Here is an 18955-nt window from a genome sequence, read left to right as displayed (position 1 = left end):
GACTCTGGCTGGGTTTTCTACGGTGTGTGTGTGTATTTGTGTGTTACTGGGGATTGAACCAGGCCTTCATACACTGTGAAGAAATCTAAACTCAAATTGGCAGGGGGGACTCATAGGCATTGTTTGGGAAGATTGTACCTCCCACAGTTCTCAGCCAATAGAAAATGGGGGAAGGAACCTGCATGTTAGGGTTACAAATTGCTATACCAAGGGCATATTAAAAAAACTATATTCCTGTATTCTGTTTACCATGTTTGAATTCTGAAGCATTCAAATAAGAAATTTTATTCTGATCAAATGTCAGATTTTCACTATAACTTTCCTAAAAAGGTTTCCCCCCTAGTATCTATTAATCATGCAAAAAAATAACCTGTGAATGTACAGGTCCAAAAAAATGTAGAAACTAAGGACACTATTATGACCAAGGTGTTTGGTAAACAAGTGAATTATGAGTTTGGGATCATGAGGAGAAGGCCTTTTAAACAACCCTCCAGACTTCAAAAAATCTCTTCAGGAAGTAGATCTGTCCTAATTTAATGGCAATGAGAACAAGAGCTTCCGAGAAGGACCAAGGGGCCATTCTGCTGTTTGTGTTGTTCTTGGCGCCTCTGTGCGTCCTCTCTCAGAGCTCCTCAGACTTCTGCTTGTGTTTTGCAGCTGTCATTGCCACTGCCAGCTCATCGATCGACTCTTCTATTGCTCTAGTGAGCTTCTGTTTCCATGTCTTGTCCTTCTGGGGCCTCCCCTCTGTCAGTGGTGAACATCACTGTCTTTGGAGTCACGGTAGACATCCTGTTATAATGCTTGTATGTTCTGAGCCTCAAACGTGTACTTCTTACTGGACTCGTGGTCTCCTTGTGCTTTGGTTTCTTATCAGGTCCACGTCAATGTCCAGGAAGCCGGCCTCGGCATCCTCGAAGGCTAGGTCCATCCTGGTGCGCGAGGTGACCCGCTGAAGAAGCACTCCTTGGCACGTGCGTTGATGCTAAAGCAGCAGCTGTTCTGTGGGCAGGACAGCAGCTAGGAGCACCAGCAGCTCAGCAAGGGTCAGCATGGTGGGCCGGGGCCAGAGCGGGGATCTGGACTGTGGTCTCTGGAGTTGTCGTCACCTCTACCTCCTCAGCTGCTGCCACCGCTAAAAGTTTGTTTTTAATGTATCTAAACTTAACACTTTCTTTTATTGTGGCTTCTGGATTTTCTCTTATTTAGGTCTATACAAGATGTGCGCAAGGCCACAGCCACTGTCTTGGCTGGAAATGTCGCTGATAGTGCTCTGACAGTTCTGCCAGCACGGAGACGGGGAGCTGTGTCCTCAGACTGCAGCTGCAGCCTTCCGAACCTCCCCTCCCCTTTGCTGCTGGACACGGGGCGAGAGCCGCAAGCCAGATTCTCCACCAGCTTGACTTAGCCAACTCTTTGGTACTTTTGCTTAAAGGAATCTCTCAGAAATTTCAGATGCTAGGTGGGTGTGCTGCTACATGACTGTAATCCCAGCAACAAGGGAGGCTGAGTCAGGACGATTGCAAGTTCAAAGCCAGCCTGGGGAACTTAATGATTTAGGAAGAACTTGTCTTAAAATAAAAAGAGATGGGAATGTAGCTCTGTGGTAGAGCACCTCTGGGTTCAAACCCCAGTACTTAATAAAAAGTGCCAGGCATGGTGGTGCACATCTGTAATCCCAGCACTCAGGAGGCTGAGGCAGGAGGACTGCTATGAGTTTGAGGCCAGCCTGTGCTGCATAGTCAGATCAAGACCAGCTTGAACTACAAAGTGATATCCTGTCTCAAAAAAAAAAAAAAAGAAACAAAATAGTATTTAGATTAAAATAGCTCCTGGATGAAAACAAAACTAAAACCCATACAAAGACTTAAAGTTTCCGTATTTCCTCTAAGTCTATATTATGGTTTTATTTTATACATTAAAATCTTAGGTCCCTTTGGAGTTTACTTTGATATGTTATAAGGCATTAGGATCAAATATTTTCCCCCTCAGTACTGGGGATTGAACTTAGAGATAGTTTTGTTCTAAGACCATTTATTGAACAATTAATTTTTTTCCTGATGGGCTGGAATTCTGTCTCTGTCCAAATCCACATGCCAGTGTACATTTTACTCTTTTTCTGGACGGTGTGACCCTGCTCCCTGGGGGCCTTTCAAGGGTCCTTTGCCACTGTGCCCTGAGGTGGCTGCTGCAGGAAGGTGGAGCACAAGTTAGAGGTGCAACCTCAATGCTGGGGGCAGGGCATCTGGCTGGCTACCTGAGCTCAGCCTCTCTCGCCATCTTAGAGCTGTAGGGGCTTGGCTTCACTTTTCTCTAGTGACCAGTGTGGATGAAACTGCCTCATAAGGATGCAGTGCGTCATGCTGCTATGCGTCATGTAAACATGGAATTGTTGCTGTCATTTTTCTACAAACATATGCATACGTATCAGGTTTGGGAGTTTGTGTTCGTTTTCAAATAAAGTAATTTTTGCACCTTACCTCGAACTATTAATATGCTTAAACTTTTTGTCAAATCGTAATACATAACTGGTACAAAAAAATCGAATGATGACAAAAGAGGGTAGGGAAACTGGCAGCTCCACTGCTCACCAGAGGCAGGCATTTCCTTTTCTGGCATTTACTTCTGTATTTCTGAATACTTATATAGTATGTCATACAACAAACATGAGAAAACTAGAAGAAAGAATTAATGAAACTTTAAGTTGTTTCTCTGAAAAGACCAGCGAAAATGATAAAGCTGGGTCGGGGATTTAGCTCAGTGGTTTCGCCACCTGCTGCGCAAGAGCAAGGACCCGAGTTCGATCCCCGGTACCAAAAAAAAAAAAAAAGAAAAGAAAGAAAAACAATAAAGCTCCTTGTCAGCAGGACAGGTTACCAACATCAGGAATGAAAAGTAGCTGTTACTACAGAGGCCACAGATATTCAAAGGATAAGGGTGCAATCACAACCTGTTTAAGCTACTATAAAAACTATAAACAATAGGAATGTATTGCTTGCAGTTCAGGGGGCTGAAAAGTTCAAGGCAAAGTCACCAGCGGGCTGTCTGGCATGGGCCTGTTCCTTAAAAGTGCCTTCTTGCACTGTCTTCACTTTGTGGAAGGGGCCAGCAGATTCTCTGGAGCCTCTTTATGAGGGTGCTAATTCCACATATGAGGTAGAGCCCTCCCCTCCAGGTTCATTTTATGATGCTAGCATTACCTGGTTACTAAACTCAAAGGTACAAACAAAACAACCTGCAAACTGACAGGCCTTAGGAATGTAGACACAAAAATCTAAATATCAGCAAATAAAATCTTGCAAACAACATCAATGCAACCTAACAAAGGGTTTTTTTTTCCCCTGAGAATACAAAACTGGCTTTGATTTTCAAAACTAATACAATCCACTGTACTAATAGACTAAAGAACAAAATTATGTAATCTTATTAATAAATTCAGACAGAGCATTCGACAAAGTTCAGTATCAACAAATTAGCACTAAAAAGGAACTTCCTTAATCTGAAAAGGGTTATGTGCAAATAATCTGTAATTAATGTAATAAATGGTGAAAGCCTGATTTCCACCTGTGAGTATACAAGAGGCAAGACTGCCCACTCTCCTCACTGCTTTTAGAAATTATGCTACAAGCTCCAGTTGGTGCACTTAGGCAAGAAAGAGATACAAAAATGTGCATAATTCTTATCAAATTTTCAGCCAGTTTTTGTACACATATGTAAATTTATTCTGGTTTGTATAGAAACTATACAAAAGACAGAATAGCTAAAATAATTTTGTAAAAGGAAAAAAGCAGGAGAAATGACTCTACCCAAAATTAACACTTATAGCTATGGTTATCAAGAGAGCGTGGTAATGGAACAAATAGAGAACACAGGACTAGAACCACAGAGATGCTCCTAGCAGGGCTTTTGATGAGGAAACAAAAGGTAGGCTAGTCTTTTCAATGCAGTGGTGCAGCAGCTTGACATCTGGGCTGTAATAAAACATATTTGGTCTTTTTCCTTTGCTGGCACAGAGCTGAAAGTGTCGGCATTTCCCGATAGGAGTGTCTTTTGTTCATAAAGAAGCTCTTTCATAATTATACCTGAGTTAAGCAAATGAGGTGGCTAAGTGCCAGGATGGGGCTGGCTGGTCACCACTGAGAGGGTGAGAACTCTCTGCCCGTGAGGTTCAAGGGGCCTGTGGGAGGGTGGTGTGTCCAGCGAGGCAGGGAAGTCTTGTCTGTGTCTTTTACCCTATGTAGCTCCTGCCTCTGGCTGCTCCTGACTTACATGCTGTATCATTAATAGACAAACATACGTGCATTTCTGTGCTCTGTGATTATCAAGCCCGAGATTAGGATTTGTAGCTGGCCTAGCAGAAGTGTGAGTAGCCTGTGACTGGTGTCTCAAGTGGGTCTGAGCCCTTGACTTGTCTACGGTGCACTAATTATGGGTGGGCAGTGTCTGAATTGGGTTGGATCTTTAGACACCCAGTTGGCGTCAGAGAAAAAGGCACATCAGCATCCACAGGGAACCACAATGGGCCTAAGTCTAAACCTCACATCTTATACAAAAATTAAAATTGATGATGGACTTAAACATAAAAGGTAAAACTACAACACTTTGATGAAAAATACAGGAGGGGACCCTCAGGACTTGTTCCTTTGTTCTGCCAAAGATCCTGTTAACAAACATAAAAAGACAAGGAACTGGCTGGGAAGAAATATTTTCCAGGTCTATATCTGACAAAGCTTATATGTAGAATATAAAGGTCTTTTCAAAACTATAATTTTTTAAAACTTAGAAAATGGGCAAAAGGAGAGCAGATGTCACTGAAGAGGATATAACACAGATGGCAAATACTGTGAAAATATGGGGGATGTTACTAGCCATTAGGGAAGTACAAATTAAAACCACAATGAAATTTCACAATGGAGATTGGGAAAAAAAAAGAAAAAACCTCCCCAAACCTATCACTACCAACACCACCAGCAACAACAAAAACACCCAGTGCTGAATAAGAATGTGGAGCTGATTCATACAGGTGTTGTTGTTGGGAATGTACAATGTACAGCTACTCTGGAAAAGAGTACACATTTCTACACTATGCATATGCTATATGACCTGGCAATTGCAGTCTTGGGCATTTATCCCCTAAATGGTGAGTGCTTAGGTTCGCTAAAAATCTGTACATGAATGTTTATAGCGTGTTTATTTGTAACACCAAAATACTGGGAACAAATCCAGTGTCTTTCGGTGGATGAATATTTATTGTATACCGTCAAAATACTACTTAGCAATAAGAAGGAACAAACATGATCCACACAAGTGGATTTCAAGAGAATTATGTGGAGTAAAATAAGCCAATCTCAATAGGCTACATGCCACATAATTACATTTATACGACATTCTGTAGAGGGAAACCTGTGCTCAGGGTTGTGGGTGGGAGAGGGCATGACTGCAAAGGGGCAGTGGAATTGTTTGTCCCGATTGTGTTTGTGGTATACGAGTTAAAATTCTCAGAACTGAACAAAAAGTGAGTGTTGGTGCATGCAAATAAAAATGTCTGTACAGTAAAAGGAGCTGTTCACTTATACGTCTTAAAAATCATTCCAAACGACCAACATGACCTCCTCAGAAGCTCTGCTGTGGGGAGCTGGGAGGATGCAGGTTCCCTCGCCCAGCGACCTCTCCCTCTGCCCCTCGGCGCAGCAGCTCCAGAAGCCGTGCTGCGAGCTTCGAGTCCTGCAGACTTCTTTCTCGGCTGAGAAGCAGGGCCTCTGTCTCTCCATCTTCAGGAGTCCCTCTCAGCCTCCGGCTCTGTCTCCTCGGCTGCCCCAGTGTCTGGGTTCCCCACCCTGAGTGGGACCCTCCCCGCGTCTCCCCGCCGCGTCTCCCCGCGCAGTCCAGCCCTCTGCATCTCTGTTCCCGCGCGTCTCTCCATCTCTGGGGCTCGGACTGACTCTTGGTCTTCTCTCTGTTTGTCTGTCTGCCTGTCTGGACACGAGCGTCTAGGGCTTTCCGGTTGCTTTTACTTCCAGCCAACGCGTTGTCCCGTCTTTCAGTCCCTTCGTGCCTTTGTCTCCGCCTCTCAGGTGTCGGGCAATCCTGGCCGCTTTTCGCATCCGCTTGTTTACGCCGTTGCCATGGCATAGGAAGAGACGTAGGCGCCAGTGGGGTGGGACGGAGAGGAGTCCCTGCCTCTGATTGGCTGTCTGTCCTGTCAGCGCGACCTCGTCCCTGCCCGGCCGCGCTGCGGCCCTCTAGCATCCTGGGAGTCGCAGTCCGTGGGCCCGGCCTGCGCGCACGCGCCCTTCAGCCGGCCGCCATCCTGCCTCTTGGGCTAGGGGTCGCCGGAACCCGCCTGGGGCCGCTGCGCAGCAGGTGGGTCCGGCCTCGGGCGCGCTCCTGAGTGGGCTGTGAGCGCCTGGCCGGGTCGCTGCGCAGGGCTGGGGCTTCCGGGCGCGGCCTGGGATCGGAGGGGCTGCTGGCTCCTGGGGGAGTGTGGGCGGGTGTGGCCCCCGAGTGTGGGGACAGGAGGAGAGGTCTGGGGGCCCTCGGGCTGGAGTGTGGCCCCCGATGCTGTCGTCCCCCACCCTCGTGTGGGATGGCAGGGAGGTCTGTGTGCCTTTGGGTGGGATAGTGTGAGGTCGGGAGGTCTGGGGGATCCCCCCGCGGTGCAGTGTTGGTGTGGCTGCAGATCGCCTCTCCCCTGGGTGCTGGGTTGGGGTACAATGGAGAGGGCCGCAGTTGTGCTGGGAGAGATGAGAGGATTTCGGCGGGTAACGAGCCCCTGCTGTAGGCTGGGGGGAGGCGCTCTTCCTGGGTAACTGGGTGGCCCGACTGAGGGTGCCTCAGGATGGGAGAGCGCAGGGGAGCTGTAGATGGGGGGAGTCTGGTGGAGGAGGGATATTGAGGGCAGGAGTGGGAGTCCTAGCCTTGGTGCTGACCCGAGGGCTTGGAGTGGAATGGATGTTTCTGCCTCCCCGGTGCTGCGGTAGAGGGAGGGCAGAGGGGCTGGAGACTACTGGGGATTGGCTTTTCCTTGTAAAATTTTAAAACTCACTAGAAGGTTGTGGAACTCCTGTGTACCCTTTGCCCATTCACCTGTCAGTATTTTGCCATTTTCCTGACTTCATCGCCCCCTCCCCACTTTACTCCCCCCATTTTGTGTTCCACCTGTACCTCAGTAGGCTTCTTGAGGCCAGAGGTGGGGGTCTTAGCATCCTGGGATCTACCTTCATTCGTCCCCGTCCTGATAGTGTCTGTGGCCTCTCTTCTGTCTGATTGTACCAAGTTCTTTTTCCTTCTGGTTCTTGGCAAAGCTGACCTTGAGACCTTGGAGAGAGCCCAGGGGAGTTGTGCAGAGCATCCATCTGTCCTGCATGACTTCATGACAGGATGGAGTGTGTGTTCTTGGCAGGGACCTGAGATGGAGCTGAGATTTTATTTTATTTATTTCGGTTTTTTGAGACTGGGTCTCACTAGGTAGTTCGGGCTGGCCTTGAACTCACTATGGAGTCCAGGCTGGCCTTGAACTTGCAATGATCCTCCTGTCTCAGCCTCCTGAGTGCTGAGCTTACAGGTGTGTGCCACCATGCTCGGCGGCAGCTGAGATATTAATGATGATTCCTCACTCTGTAATTTTTCCTTTTAAAAGGTCCACTTCACTTATTTGAGTTTTTTGTTGAGTTTGTTTTTGAAAAAGGATCTCACCATGTGTAGCCCAGGCTACACTGGGCTCTATTACTCTACTACTGGGCCCTGTAGAGAGGGAGACAGGGACCTTGGGTATGATGGAGGACAGGCTGTTTCCCAGTGTGAACAGCTTCCTGCAGGGGGCATCTCTCAGGCCTCTCAGCTGCTGATGGTATCCGTGGGTGGCCTGGGTCCTCAGGAGGCTCACAGCCCCAAATGCTGAAGACAGATGGCCCTGCTGGTCCCCAGACATGACGTGTCCCTCCTGTGCTGTGACCAGGGAGATGGCTTCCTATTCTCACCGGTCCAGCTGTTGGCTGAGGGCCCCATGGCATCTCCATGCTCAGAGTGGGGAGAATCTGGGCCCAAGCACTGTTCTGTACCTCTTATTTCCTCACCTGCTCCTTGGGGCTGTTCTGGTCCCTACCTCGGGGATGTTGGAGCTCCGAGGAGAGGAATCATGAGCTGGGGTGCAGCCTGCTGGGCAAGCCTTGTACAGGGATTTGTGGGGAAAGTCACAGTCACCTGTGTGCACAGGCTTCGCAGGGCACACATGCCTGTGGGAGCTAAGAAGAGCAGTTGCCCACATGATCATGAAGAGCTCTATGTGTCCTTTGCCTGATGACTAGCTAGAGCTGGCATTGCCACTGCACCAAGAGATCTGCCAGCTGAATCAGAAGCAGGACAAGCTGTTATGCCAGCACAGGGAGGCTGAGGCAGGAGGATCACAACTCTGAGCCCATCCTGGGCAATGTAGCTGCTCACTGAGATCCTGTCTCAAAATAACAAGAATGGGCTGGGAATGTATCTGAGTGTGCAGACCCTGGGCTTAGTCACTAGTTCTAAAATAAAACAAAACATGGCTTAAAAAGTTAAAAGTCTGATAGACAGATTTGCACCTGGTCAGTGGGCTGTTTTTAAAGTGTGTGGGAACTTGCCCAAGTTCTGCTGTCAGACAGGCAGAGTCGAGTGGCTGCCACCAGGACTCTCTGCCTTTGGGGCTTCAGATCTTTTCTACCTGACCCTTTCCATTTTTCATTCCTCCCTCAGGAGAGTGAATGAATGGTAGAGAAGAAAGCCCTTTTAACCAGGCTTCTGAATTCAGAAATTTATCTTACAAATGGTCAAGTTTGGTATGAAACAGGTATAGTCAGAAGATAACAGCAAGTGAAAAGCATGATGGAGACAGAGAACTCAGTAATTATCTGGCGGAGCTATAAGGGAAGCAACTGAGGTAGTTCAGCCACTCACAGAGTTGAAAAAACCATGGAAAGTACTGAGGTATGAAGTGGGTGGATAGTGGCCAGGTCCTCTGTGTGTGTCTGGTGGGGGACAGGGTGTAAGGAAGGGGCTCCTGCTGGGTGCTGCTATAATGGGTAGTAGGGGTGAGGTTGTACCTTGTAGCCCAGGTATTGTATTCCTCCATTCAATCTCCAAATATATCATGACTCCAGGTAGATGGATGTGAGGTTCCATAAGGCCATTAGGCATAGCCATGTCCTCAACAGAGATGCACTGTCAAAAATCAGAATTTATGCAGTCACTGAGCTAGGCACTGCCCAGGCCCAGACCTGCCTAGAGGAAAGCCCTGCTCTCCTGAGCTCACGTTCCAGCGGGGGAGGCAGTTAGCAAGTGGTCAAAAGGTGGAGGGGCTAGGAAGGGCTGGGGGTGGATAGGAGAGAGCATACAGGGAGTGGAGGGAAGGTGTCCACTTCAGAGCCCAGCCCTGAAGAAGGTAAGAAAATACTGGAGAGTGGGCTGGGGCAGGGGCAGGGGAGGATGGATGAAGGAAATGCCATGGGACAGATGGGCAGAGGGAGTCATGGCGAGGATTAGAGGGAGGAGTGGTGGTGCTGCTGCTGGAGAATAATGGTGCTGCTGCTGGTTTAATGGTTATGATGGGCATGGTGGTGGTAGTGGTAGTGGTTGTGGTGGTATCGTTAATGGTGGTCATGACAGTGATGCTGATGGTCCTGGTGGTGATGACAGTTGGTGGTGGTAGTTAGGATAGTGGTTATGGTGAGAGGTGGTGATGTTGGTGGTGGTGGTGAAGACAGTGCTGATGATTGTGGTGGTGGTGGTACAGGTCTTTTTTCTTGAGGGAAATGGAACCCTGTGTGGGAAGTCTTCCCAAGCATTTAGATGTCTACGTTTACCTGTAACCCCTTCCCTACTAGCCACAGAGGGAGCGGGAAACAGTTGAAAGTTGAGTCTCTGCCTACATTTCCAAAGACAACTTTATTGAGATATAATTATATGCCATGAAGTTTTCCTCTCTAAAGTGGACAGTTTATTGGTTTTTTGCATATTCAGAGTTGTGCGACCATTGCCATAGTTAATTTTAGAGCATTTTCATCAAGCCAAAAAGAAACCCTAACCCATTCGTGGTTTGTCCCCATCCCCGTAGCTGCCAGCAGCACAGATCCCTTTCTTCTCTGGATTTGCCTGTCCTGGACATCTCATCTCACCTCCCCAGCCCTGAGGTCCTGGCACCCCGGATACTGGTGGAGAAATGTCAGCACAGACCCCAGCTGCACTCGGAAATGGTCAGCAATGCCTGTTCCCGTATCGGTTCACCTCGTCAGTTTTCTCTGTAAAAGTGGGGTTGCTCAGAACACATCCTCATGGCAGCTGTGGTCATGCAGAGATTTTCTTGGATTCCTCAAAAACATATGTCTGGAAGAAAAAGTGTTTGCTTTCTGTGGTTCCACAAAGAGCAGTGCTTGCCCTGGGTTCAGTTGTGGCTCTCTGCTTGGTCCCATGGTGTGTGGGAAGTCTGCCTCCTGCCAGCCCTGCAGGTCCCCAGAGGAGCCAGTTGTAGTGGACCTCATAGGCCTGAGGTCGGTTTTGGCTGCCTGTGGTCTATTTAGCTCGTTCTTTTTGCCCACAGTTACAGTAAAACTTCACCTGAATGTCCCGAGTCTTGGCTTGAGTGGTATGTGTCTTGCAGGTGGTGCTCTCCTGCCCACAGGATCTAGCTGGGGTGCGTGGGGGGCTGGCTGTGACCTGTGTTCTCCCCTCCCTTCAGTCACCTCCATATCCTGTCTTCCCCACCCCAGCAACTCCTGATCCCTCTCCACTGATTCTATGGATGGGTCAGCCCAGGTCTGCAGGCCTCTGTCATTTTCAGAAGTAGGTGTTGGTCGTGTACCTGGCCCCAGAGGGACCTTCCCACTCCTTTGCCTAAATTCAGGCTGTAGTTCAGGTCTTTAGTGGTTTAAAGGGAGGGACAACTTGACACCTAGTCCTTCCATGTCACTGGAAACTGGAGTCTCCATAGGACATGTTTTAAAATGTGAAACAGACCTTATGTTTCTGGGACAAACCCAAGTCTGATACGATGCGGCCTACATGCATGTTACATGTGTTAACACACATGCAGGTTTGGGGTGAGTTTACTGATCTTTTAAGGCTTTTTCCTTTGGTTTGTGATTGAGGTTGCTCTATAATTTTTCTTTCTCATTATATCCTGACATCTTAAAGAAAACTGTGGCAACACTACTTTTACTAAATGAGTTGTTCTTTGTGCTTAACTTTTATCTGTATGAGAACAAAGCTGGGGTTCTGGTGGGTCTGATGGGCCCGCGGATGGGTGGCGAGGCCCCTTGTGCTCCTCTGTGCACTCACTGTGTGGTGTCTGTCTTGGTGCTCTCCCCTGCAGGTCCTGGGTCCTGGCATTGGCCGACTGCCCCTGGGCACCTGTCATCCTGGGCATCTCTGCTCTGCCCTTGGCTAGACACGGCCACGTTTCCAGTGCAGGCCTGGCAAGATGCTGCCTCTCGAGAAGGCCATGGCCTCTCCCAGGAGCTCCCCAGCACCTCCCGAACCACCCATGCTGGGCTCAGATGATGCAGCCCAGCAGGGGGAGCCTGAGGCTGAGGCTGAGGCCAGCGCTGAAGCCGATGCTGGGCTGGAGGCCAAGGCCTCTGCTGAGACCAGGGGTGAGGCCGAGGGCCGTGCCAAGACCATTCCTGAGGGTCGTGAGGGTGTGGCCGAGGGCCGTGCCGATGCCGCCAAGGTGGAGGCTGATGCTGAAGCCAATACCAGTGTGGGTGAGGTCGGTGCTGATATGGCTGAGGTCAGTGCCAACGCTGCCAAGGTTGAAATCGATGCTGAGGTGAAGGCCGACGACGTCGATGCCGATGTGGCTGAGGTCCATGGCAGTGCGGCTGAGGCTGATGATGCTGCTGAGGTTGACGCTGAGGTCGATCCTGACGCAGCTGAAGTTGAGGCTGAGGCTGAGGCTGAGACTGGCTGTGAGAGGACCCCTGTGGACCTTGAGTTCTCCCGCCTGCGCTTCCGGGAATTTGCCTACCAGGAAGCAGCAGGGCCGCACCAGACCCTGGCCCGGCTCCATGAGCTGTGCCGACAGTGGCTGCGGCCTGAGTCCTGCTCCAAGGAGGAGATCCTAGAAATGCTGGTGCTGGAGCAGTTCCTGGGCATCCTACCTGACAGGGTCCGCCCCTGGGTGGTGGCCCAGTATCCTGAGAACTGCAAGAAGGCAGCTTCCCTGGTGGAGGGCCTCTCCGATGTCCTGGATGAGCCAGGTGAAGCTGCCACCCCAGAAGAGCCTATCCAAGAGGAAACAGGGAGGAGGGTCTGGAAGGATTGGAATCTACAGCACTGGGTGTCATGAGAGTTTAGTTTTCCTGTGTGTAAGAAGTGTAGAGGCGAGTAATCCAGAACCTAACCAGGCTGTCCAGTGGCCTCTCCCTTAAGGTTGCCTCTTGGGCCAGAACAGCTGCTGGGGCTCTTGCCCTTGCATCTGTTTTCCAGATGTTTAGAAGGAGACAAAATGGAGGACAGTCAAAGGCAGGGACCATTCTCTTAAAAAGTGGGTAAACGTTGTGGGGACACTGCTGGGTGTAGGTTTCTTCTGGGTGAGGGTCAGGTCTGAGGCATGGGTGGTAATGAAGCCTGGGAACCCAGGGGCCTCCTGCCTCCGTGTCATTGTTCCCTTGGTTGTGGACAGGGATGCTGCTGTGTTCCCCTGGGGGCTCATCATCTGAGTTCAGCGAGGGAGTGTATGAGCAGCACTCAGACCCACTGCTATTGCCAGGTAGGCTGGGTGCTTCTGGGGCCCCTGACACCCAGCCAAGCTGGGTGGTGCCTTTGGTGGGGAGGCAGGGCAGGGTGCATGCTCCAGGTGGCCTGTCCTCATGGGTTCTGCATCTCAGATGTGCTGATTTTTAGTTCAGTTCCTCTTAAGAAGGGGGCTTGGTCACACATGCTTTCCACAGATGGCGAGAAAGCATTGACATACAAAGAGGAAAGTAGTCTCCCAGCCCTTGTGGCCTGTGGAGAGGAAGCTGTGAGTCTGCACCTTGCCTGTGTGCGGAGGCTGGGCACTGTGTGTCTGGACCCAGTGTTTGGTGTTCAGGGGCGGTTTCTGGGCGGCAGCTGACTTGTGCATCTCTGAGCCTGGCCTTCTGTCCGGAGCAGGCTACAGGGTGTCCTGGCTGGGTGCTGCATGTGATGTTTCTGTGTGCTGAGGATGGGTTCCTCAAGCCACTGACATTTATGTATGGCAGAAACTCAAGTGGTTTCCTTAAAGTTTTGTGTCTGCAGTGCTGGGATAGGAAGTTGCCCACCTGCCCACATCTATGCCAGCACTTTACCAAAGCAGTGGGTAAAACAAGTGCCCCTTTCCTGGCTGGGGTTGGCATCTCTGGGGCCTCTGTGGAGCCTGAACTTGCTTTTTTCTGTAGCCACTCCGCTCTGTAAAGTGGAGACAGACACAGTGTCCAGGACCTGCAGCGATATGACCACCTGGGCTGGTGTGGGGAGGGAGTGGGGTCTGCCCCCTCCTTTGAACTTCTGAGTCACACAGAACTTGTCTCCTTAGAGTTGCCTTCCCTCCTTCCAGCCTGGCCTGCCCTGGAGTCCATGCTTCTGGAGCAGAGGAGTGTGGGGGGAGAAAAGTCCGGGGAGGCTGGTCCTGCCAGAGCTGAGCCGGAGGTAAGTGGCGGCCTCTGTGGGACCTAGGGCTTGCATTGCCCTCCCCGGGACCCACCTGCAGGAGGGAGTGGCTTGTGCAACTGCGGTCAGAGGTGTGGGTGTTCAAGGAGCCATGTGTCCTTCAGAGAGGGTGCAGGCCTGAGCTTGGGCTGCCTTGCTGTTCCAGAAGCCACAGTCATTCTCAGAGGAGCCCCTGGCCTTGGTGGAGTGGGATCACCTGAATCCCGCAGAGGAGAACCTGCAGAGCTACAGGAAGCTGCTCCTCTGGGGTGAGGCTCCTTGCGGCCATGCTGTACCTCTAGTCCCAGGGCTGGGTGTTTGAACTTGACTGTGCTGGATCCTTGGCCAAGTCCCCGCTCACCCTCACAGTCTGGCCTAGGAGATCCACCTGAGCCACATCGTCCCCGCCTGTCACCCTCCCTGTGGCAGATGGCCTCTCTCCTGCCAGCCTGGTGGAAGTTGTTACTCTCCTTGGGAGGGGGCCAACAGACTGAACTCTTTATAGTTGTCATTATGTGGTTGGGTGGCACTGGGAATGGAGCCCAGTGCCCCCCACTGGCTAGGGTAGTACTGTGCTGCTGAGTTGCCTCCACTCGATTCTGCACTCTGGTCAGTGACTTGCTGTCCCTGGCTCCCCACCTCCCCATTCCCCATCGGCTTTCCAGCCTCACCCAGGCAGACCCTCTTCTTGGTCTCTGCTGCCTCGTCCTCAGGACCTCTGGGTTTCAGGGCTCTGATGGAGGGCAGCTGCAGTGGGGTTTGGTGTAGAGGGGACAGGAGACCATCAGCTGCTTCCCCAGCTTTTCTGGTGCTCTTCACTTACTCAGGATATCAGCTTTCTCAGCCTGATGCTGTCCCCAGGCTGGAGACTGAGGAGGCTGGATTGGAGGACCTGGACCTGCCAGAAGACAGTGGCCCAGGTGAGGTCAGCGGGGGTTGCTGCAGGGGAGGGTGGCCAGGTAAGGCCCGGGCCTCCATGAGCCTCTTTGCCGTCCCACCCTGTGCAGTAGAGCAGGAGGCAGCAGTATTATTTCATGGTCTCTTTCTGCATAACCAGTCACCCTGAAACAGATCCCCAGTGAAACAGTGCAGCAAGTATCTGTGGGCTGACTGGCTCACCTGTGTGGCTGTTCTGCTTTACGCTGGCCTTCAGGGCGTCATAGTCTTGTAGGGACCTGAGCCCTGCTGCAAGTTCCAGGTGGCCTCAGTCACTGCCCATTACTGCGCTCTTCACAGGCAGCTCACCTGAGGTGACAGAGGCCTCTGGGGCTGCCCTAGCTTCCTCAGGGACAGGGAATCATGGCTGAGCTCCAGGAGGGAGGGACACACCAGCCTCTCTCCACCTTTGTGCACAATAATGTCCTATTTTCCAGTGGGCCACCTGGTGGGGGGAGGCACGAGTGTAACCAGCTGGTTTATCCCAAGGGCTGACGTGGTCCTTCCTGGTGACAGGTGGGCTCCCTGTCTCATGGCTGTCCATTGCCATGTCACTCTCTGGTGCAGGGTGGTTGCTCAGGTCTCATCTCACTGAGGTAGGAAGGACAAGGCTGCCCAACCCTCACACTTGTGCCGACGGCTGCATGGCCACTGTGGCTGCAAGGCAGGCTAGGAGAGAGACTCCGTGAAATGTAGAGCCTGCTGCAAAGGGGGAGCAGAGTGGGGGAGAGGGCCACCTTCCAGGCCAGCCAGGCTGTGACAGCGCACTGGGCTGCAGTGTGGTCTCACGGAGTTGGGAAGAGGGTCGTTGCTGTCCTCTGAGTTCCTCTTCCCATTGTTCAGGTTTAGGCCTCGCTCTCCCCAGTTCTGTGCTGGAAGCAGCTTCCATCTCTTGGGCCCTAAGAGGCAGGTTGCTCACATTCTGACCCATTGCAGGTGACGGGGGGCATCACGAAAGCGAAGGGGATATGTGTGAGGACATCTCTGGGCATAAGGTGCTGGCAGACAGGCTTGCTGAGGATGCTCCCGTGAGCCCTTCAGGGGACGTGGCCCAGGAGGAGGAAGGGCAGCCTGAGAAGGTTCCAGATGATCAGGGAGAGGAATCCAAGCTGGGCGCCATGCCACCACTGGAAGAGCAGGACAAGGATGCAGTGGGGCTGGCCAGCCTGCAGCCAGGTGCTGGAACAAAGAGGCCCCATCCGGAGGACGAGGATGAGGATGAGGGTGAAGGGCTGGAGGGACCGGAGAGTGCCTCCAGCGATGCGGGGAAGGAGCTGGCCCCACAAGGCATAGGGTCGCCAGTGGAGCAGGCCCCGGGCCCCTCCTCAGCATCCAGCCCTGCAGTGGTTGAGGCTGGAGCCAGCGGTGGGCAGCCGTACCCCTGCAGTGAGTGTGGGGAAGTCTTTGCATGGATTGCCCACCTTGCTGAACACCATAGCAGTCACAGCAGCAAGAAGCACCGTGCCTGCCCTGACTGCTAGGAACACTTCGGCCTGGCTGCAGAGCATTGGGCCCTCAAGGAGGAGGGAGAGGCCTGGAGCCCACGTGGGGAAGGTGCTGTGAGAGTCCCATGAGATGAGTTTGGCCTGGCTGTGAATCCAGAAGTGTGTCCTTTGGTGGTGGCTTCCTGTGATGTCTTTTGACATCACTCTCCTAGGGTTGACTAAAGTGCTTAGAAGTGGGAAGAGTCCTGGGGGAACCTCCCTCCCCTCCAGAACCCCCCTGGGCAGATGCTCACAGTGTAAGCTGCTTTCTTCCAGTCACTTCAGCACCATCCCACACGCAGGCTCATTTGACGTTGTGCAGAGTGTAGAGTTGCCTTACCGTGTGTGATTGTTGGCGCCTTCCTAGTCATCTTTGCCTTGACTGCTCCTTTTCTTTGAGCTCTCCAAGTTTGTTCAAACAGAATTCTTGACAGATGTTTTGTCATTTTTATACATACATGATGTCAAGTTCATCTCTGAATCCTCAAAACTGGAAACTTTCCTAGTTTAATTCATGTGTCTTTACTTGTATAGAGTGGCTGGCAAAGATCCCCAAAATGCTTGGAGCCTGTTTTCAAACTGTAGGCTCCAGCTTATTAGTGAATTGTGAAATCAAATTAGTGGATGGCCACTGGCTTTACAAAGCCACAAAGTAGAGTAGAATAGGTCAGAATGCATTGTGTAGTGAAGGCAAATATTGTTTTGTGAAACTTCAGCTATGTATCTAAATATGAAAACCGGCTGCCATGTAAAGTGTATTTCTTATTAGGGGGCTGAGATCAAAATGGGTTGAAAATACTAATAAAGGTTGGTGAAGCCATCTGTCTGCCTGAGCAAATGAATGAGAACTAAACTCCTTGGGCTCTATAAAGTGATCTTTTGATTTTACATTGAATCTGATTACAGCATTGTTTCTGTTGCCTGAGCATTAATTCAGTTGCTCCCTGTAGATACAGAAGTCACTGCCTCTTTTTGTCACTGTGTCTGAGCAGGCGTTCTGTGTAACAACCCACAAATCACAGAGGCTCACCGTAATAAAGTATTTATTTCTTCACTCACATTACAGTCTCTTTTGTGGCTGTTGTGTTACTTGTTGTGAGTAGGAGGGGTGTTCTGCAGTAACTCAGGAATATGGCTCCATCTATTTTGGTGTTCTGCTGTCCACAGACCTGGAGGTATGTGGGAAAGCCCCCATTCATTCATCTCTACTGTGTCCTTGGAGAGAAAGGATCCCATGGCTTGTGCTGGGTTGGGTTTGGCCTGCTGAGGTGTCTGTCTTTGCCACAGTTTCTACATTAAATTCTCCGATTAGCCTGTTCACCCCTGAATCCAAGCAGAGTGGGGCTCTGATAAGAAAGAGCATAGGTGTGCCCTCTCAACTGAAATTCCCTCTGTGACCTGTCAGCCTGCCTTCGCCTACTGCCACTGATTTCGTGACACATCCCACACTTGGAGCCAGAGATGAGTCCTTTGTTACTGTAAAGCCCAACACTCCATCTCTTCAGTTTCCCTTCTCCTGTCTTGTTTAGTACACTGCTAGATGTCTGCCTTTTTTTTTTTGTAGTACTGGAGATTGAACCCACAAGCTTCACATTGAGCTACCAGCCCTGTTTTTTTTCAGTCCTTTTTTATTTTGAGACAGGATCTCACCAAGTTGCTCAGTTGCCCAAGCTGGTCTCAAACTTGTAATCCAACTGCCTCAGCCTCCCAGAGTACTGGTGTGTACCATAATACCTGGCTTTGTACTACTTATAAAACTTTATTTAGAAACAAGTTCAAACTCATAGAAAAGGAACAAAAATAAAAATTGCACAAAGGACATGTGCACATTGCTAATCTTGATGTGCCTATTCCTAACACTATCCATCAAGCCCATGGTTTGCCTGTGTGCAGCCCAGGGGCTGCCATCTGGGACTGCAGCATCCATATCCCACCTATTGTGATGCTTCATTTGCTTACCTGGTCAACGTTCCAGTTCCCCACCATTTACTCTCTCTTTTCAGCTACTACGCAATCTGTGGGGAGATACTTTAAGCTCATGCAAGTATACTCTTTATCAAAATTCTGCCTGTATTTAGCCTCCATGTATAATTTTTACCTGAATCAGTCTTCAGCATGGTGATTACAAAGTGATTTATTTTTCCAACCACAGCCCTCCCTTGCCTTCCAGCTGTCCTCTAGCATTCCGCTTTGAGCCAGCATGCACCTTGGCTGTCTTTATTAATGGAATGGACTCAGGTTTCTGAAATACTACAGATTTCTACACTGGATCTAGGAGCAGAAGCCAGCATGCCATGTACAGCATCTGATTTCCTAGCACATCTACCCAAAGACAGAAGCATGGAGAAAAGGGGGTCAGATTCATGCAACAAAAGGAGGTCAAGACAACTGCTCAAAGGATCAAAGCTACTGAACTGCACTGCCCAATTTGCCCCGGATGGCCATGTGTGTTGGGTGAGCTACAACAGAGATGTGGTGCAAGTGTAAAGTCGATGTTAGGTTTCAAAGATGTAGTGCACAGAAAGAATGCAGTTACCTGAATAATTTTTTCATTATTATTTTTGAATAATAATAATTTGAATAATTATTTCTGAATAATTATTTTTTCAAAATAATTTTGACATTGACATGTCAAAACAGAACATGTGGTCTATATTAGGGGTAAATATTAAACTTTACCTGCTCCTGGTTTTCAAATGGGACTAACCCAGTATTACAGTCACCCAGGTAGCTTGCATTGTTTCACTTGGATAGTGCTGCCATGTACAATTTACCTTGACTCTCTTAATTTTAAAATGACAATGAAACTAACTCCAGAAAGGCATTCCAGAAGCCTACCAAGGAACTGTACTGGAAGACTATTTGCAACATAGTCCCAAGAGAGAAATTTTTATAGTCAA

General features: G+C 50.1%; 1 protein-coding gene and 1 pseudogene across 7 annotated transcripts; one reads left to right on the top strand and one right to left on the bottom strand.

The window, feature by feature from the left end:
- Positions 1-478: 478 nt before the first annotated feature.
- Positions 479-1054, bottom strand: LOC101698724 (transmembrane emp24 domain-containing protein 2 pseudogene; annotated as a pseudogene).
- A 5175-nt stretch (positions 1055-6229) lies between these two features.
- Zscan18 (zinc finger and SCAN domain containing 18) lies at positions 6230-18635 on the top strand. Of its 7 annotated transcripts, none has more exons than XM_087200844.1 (8): positions 6250-6363; positions 10085-10223; positions 11339-12224; positions 12650-12736; positions 13544-13635; positions 13802-13904; positions 14463-14555; positions 15508-17115. In XM_087200844.1, exons 3-8 carry the CDS (start codon positions 11447-11449, stop codon positions 16050-16052), a joined length of 1698 nt encoding a protein of 565 aa, XP_087056970.1. In that variant the 5' UTR covers positions 6250-6363; positions 10085-10223; positions 11339-11446; the 3' UTR covers positions 16053-17115. The 7 variants fall into 7 exon arrangements, with proteins under 7 accessions (XP_087056972.1, XP_021101752.1, XP_012921696.1 ...); XM_087200847.1 differs by lacking the exon at positions 15508-17115 and adding an exon at positions 18226-18635 and having other exon boundaries at positions 6272-6363; XM_013066241.3 differs by having other exon boundaries at positions 6281-6363; positions 13523-13635.
- The last annotated feature ends 320 nt before the right edge of the window (positions 18636-18955 follow it).

This window comes from Heterocephalus glaber, unplaced genomic scaffold (genome assembly GCF_053883595.1).
Source record: "Heterocephalus glaber isolate CG9 unplaced genomic scaffold, H.glaber_assembly_v1.0 deba00001745, whole genome shotgun sequence".
Lineage (NCBI taxonomy): Eukaryota > Metazoa > Chordata > Mammalia > Rodentia > Bathyergidae > Heterocephalus > Heterocephalus glaber.
Note: the sequence above shows the minus strand (reverse complement) of the source record. Positions and strands in the feature narration are given on the sequence as shown.

Bases quoted from the DNA above. Each gene is read 5' to 3' on its own strand.
- Zscan18 (XM_013066242.3), top strand. From the start codon at position 11,447: ATGCTGCCTCTCGAGAAGGCCATGGCCTCTCCCAGGAGCTCCCCAGCA. The intron at 12,737-13,522 runs GTAGGCTGGGTG...TTGTCTCCTTAG, and splicing joins AGACCCACTGCTATTGCCAG to AGTTGCCTTCCCTCCTTCCA. The intron at 13,636-13,801 runs GTAAGTGGCGGC...TTGCTGTTCCAG, and splicing joins CTGCCAGAGCTGAGCCGGAG to AAGCCACAGTCATTCTCAGA.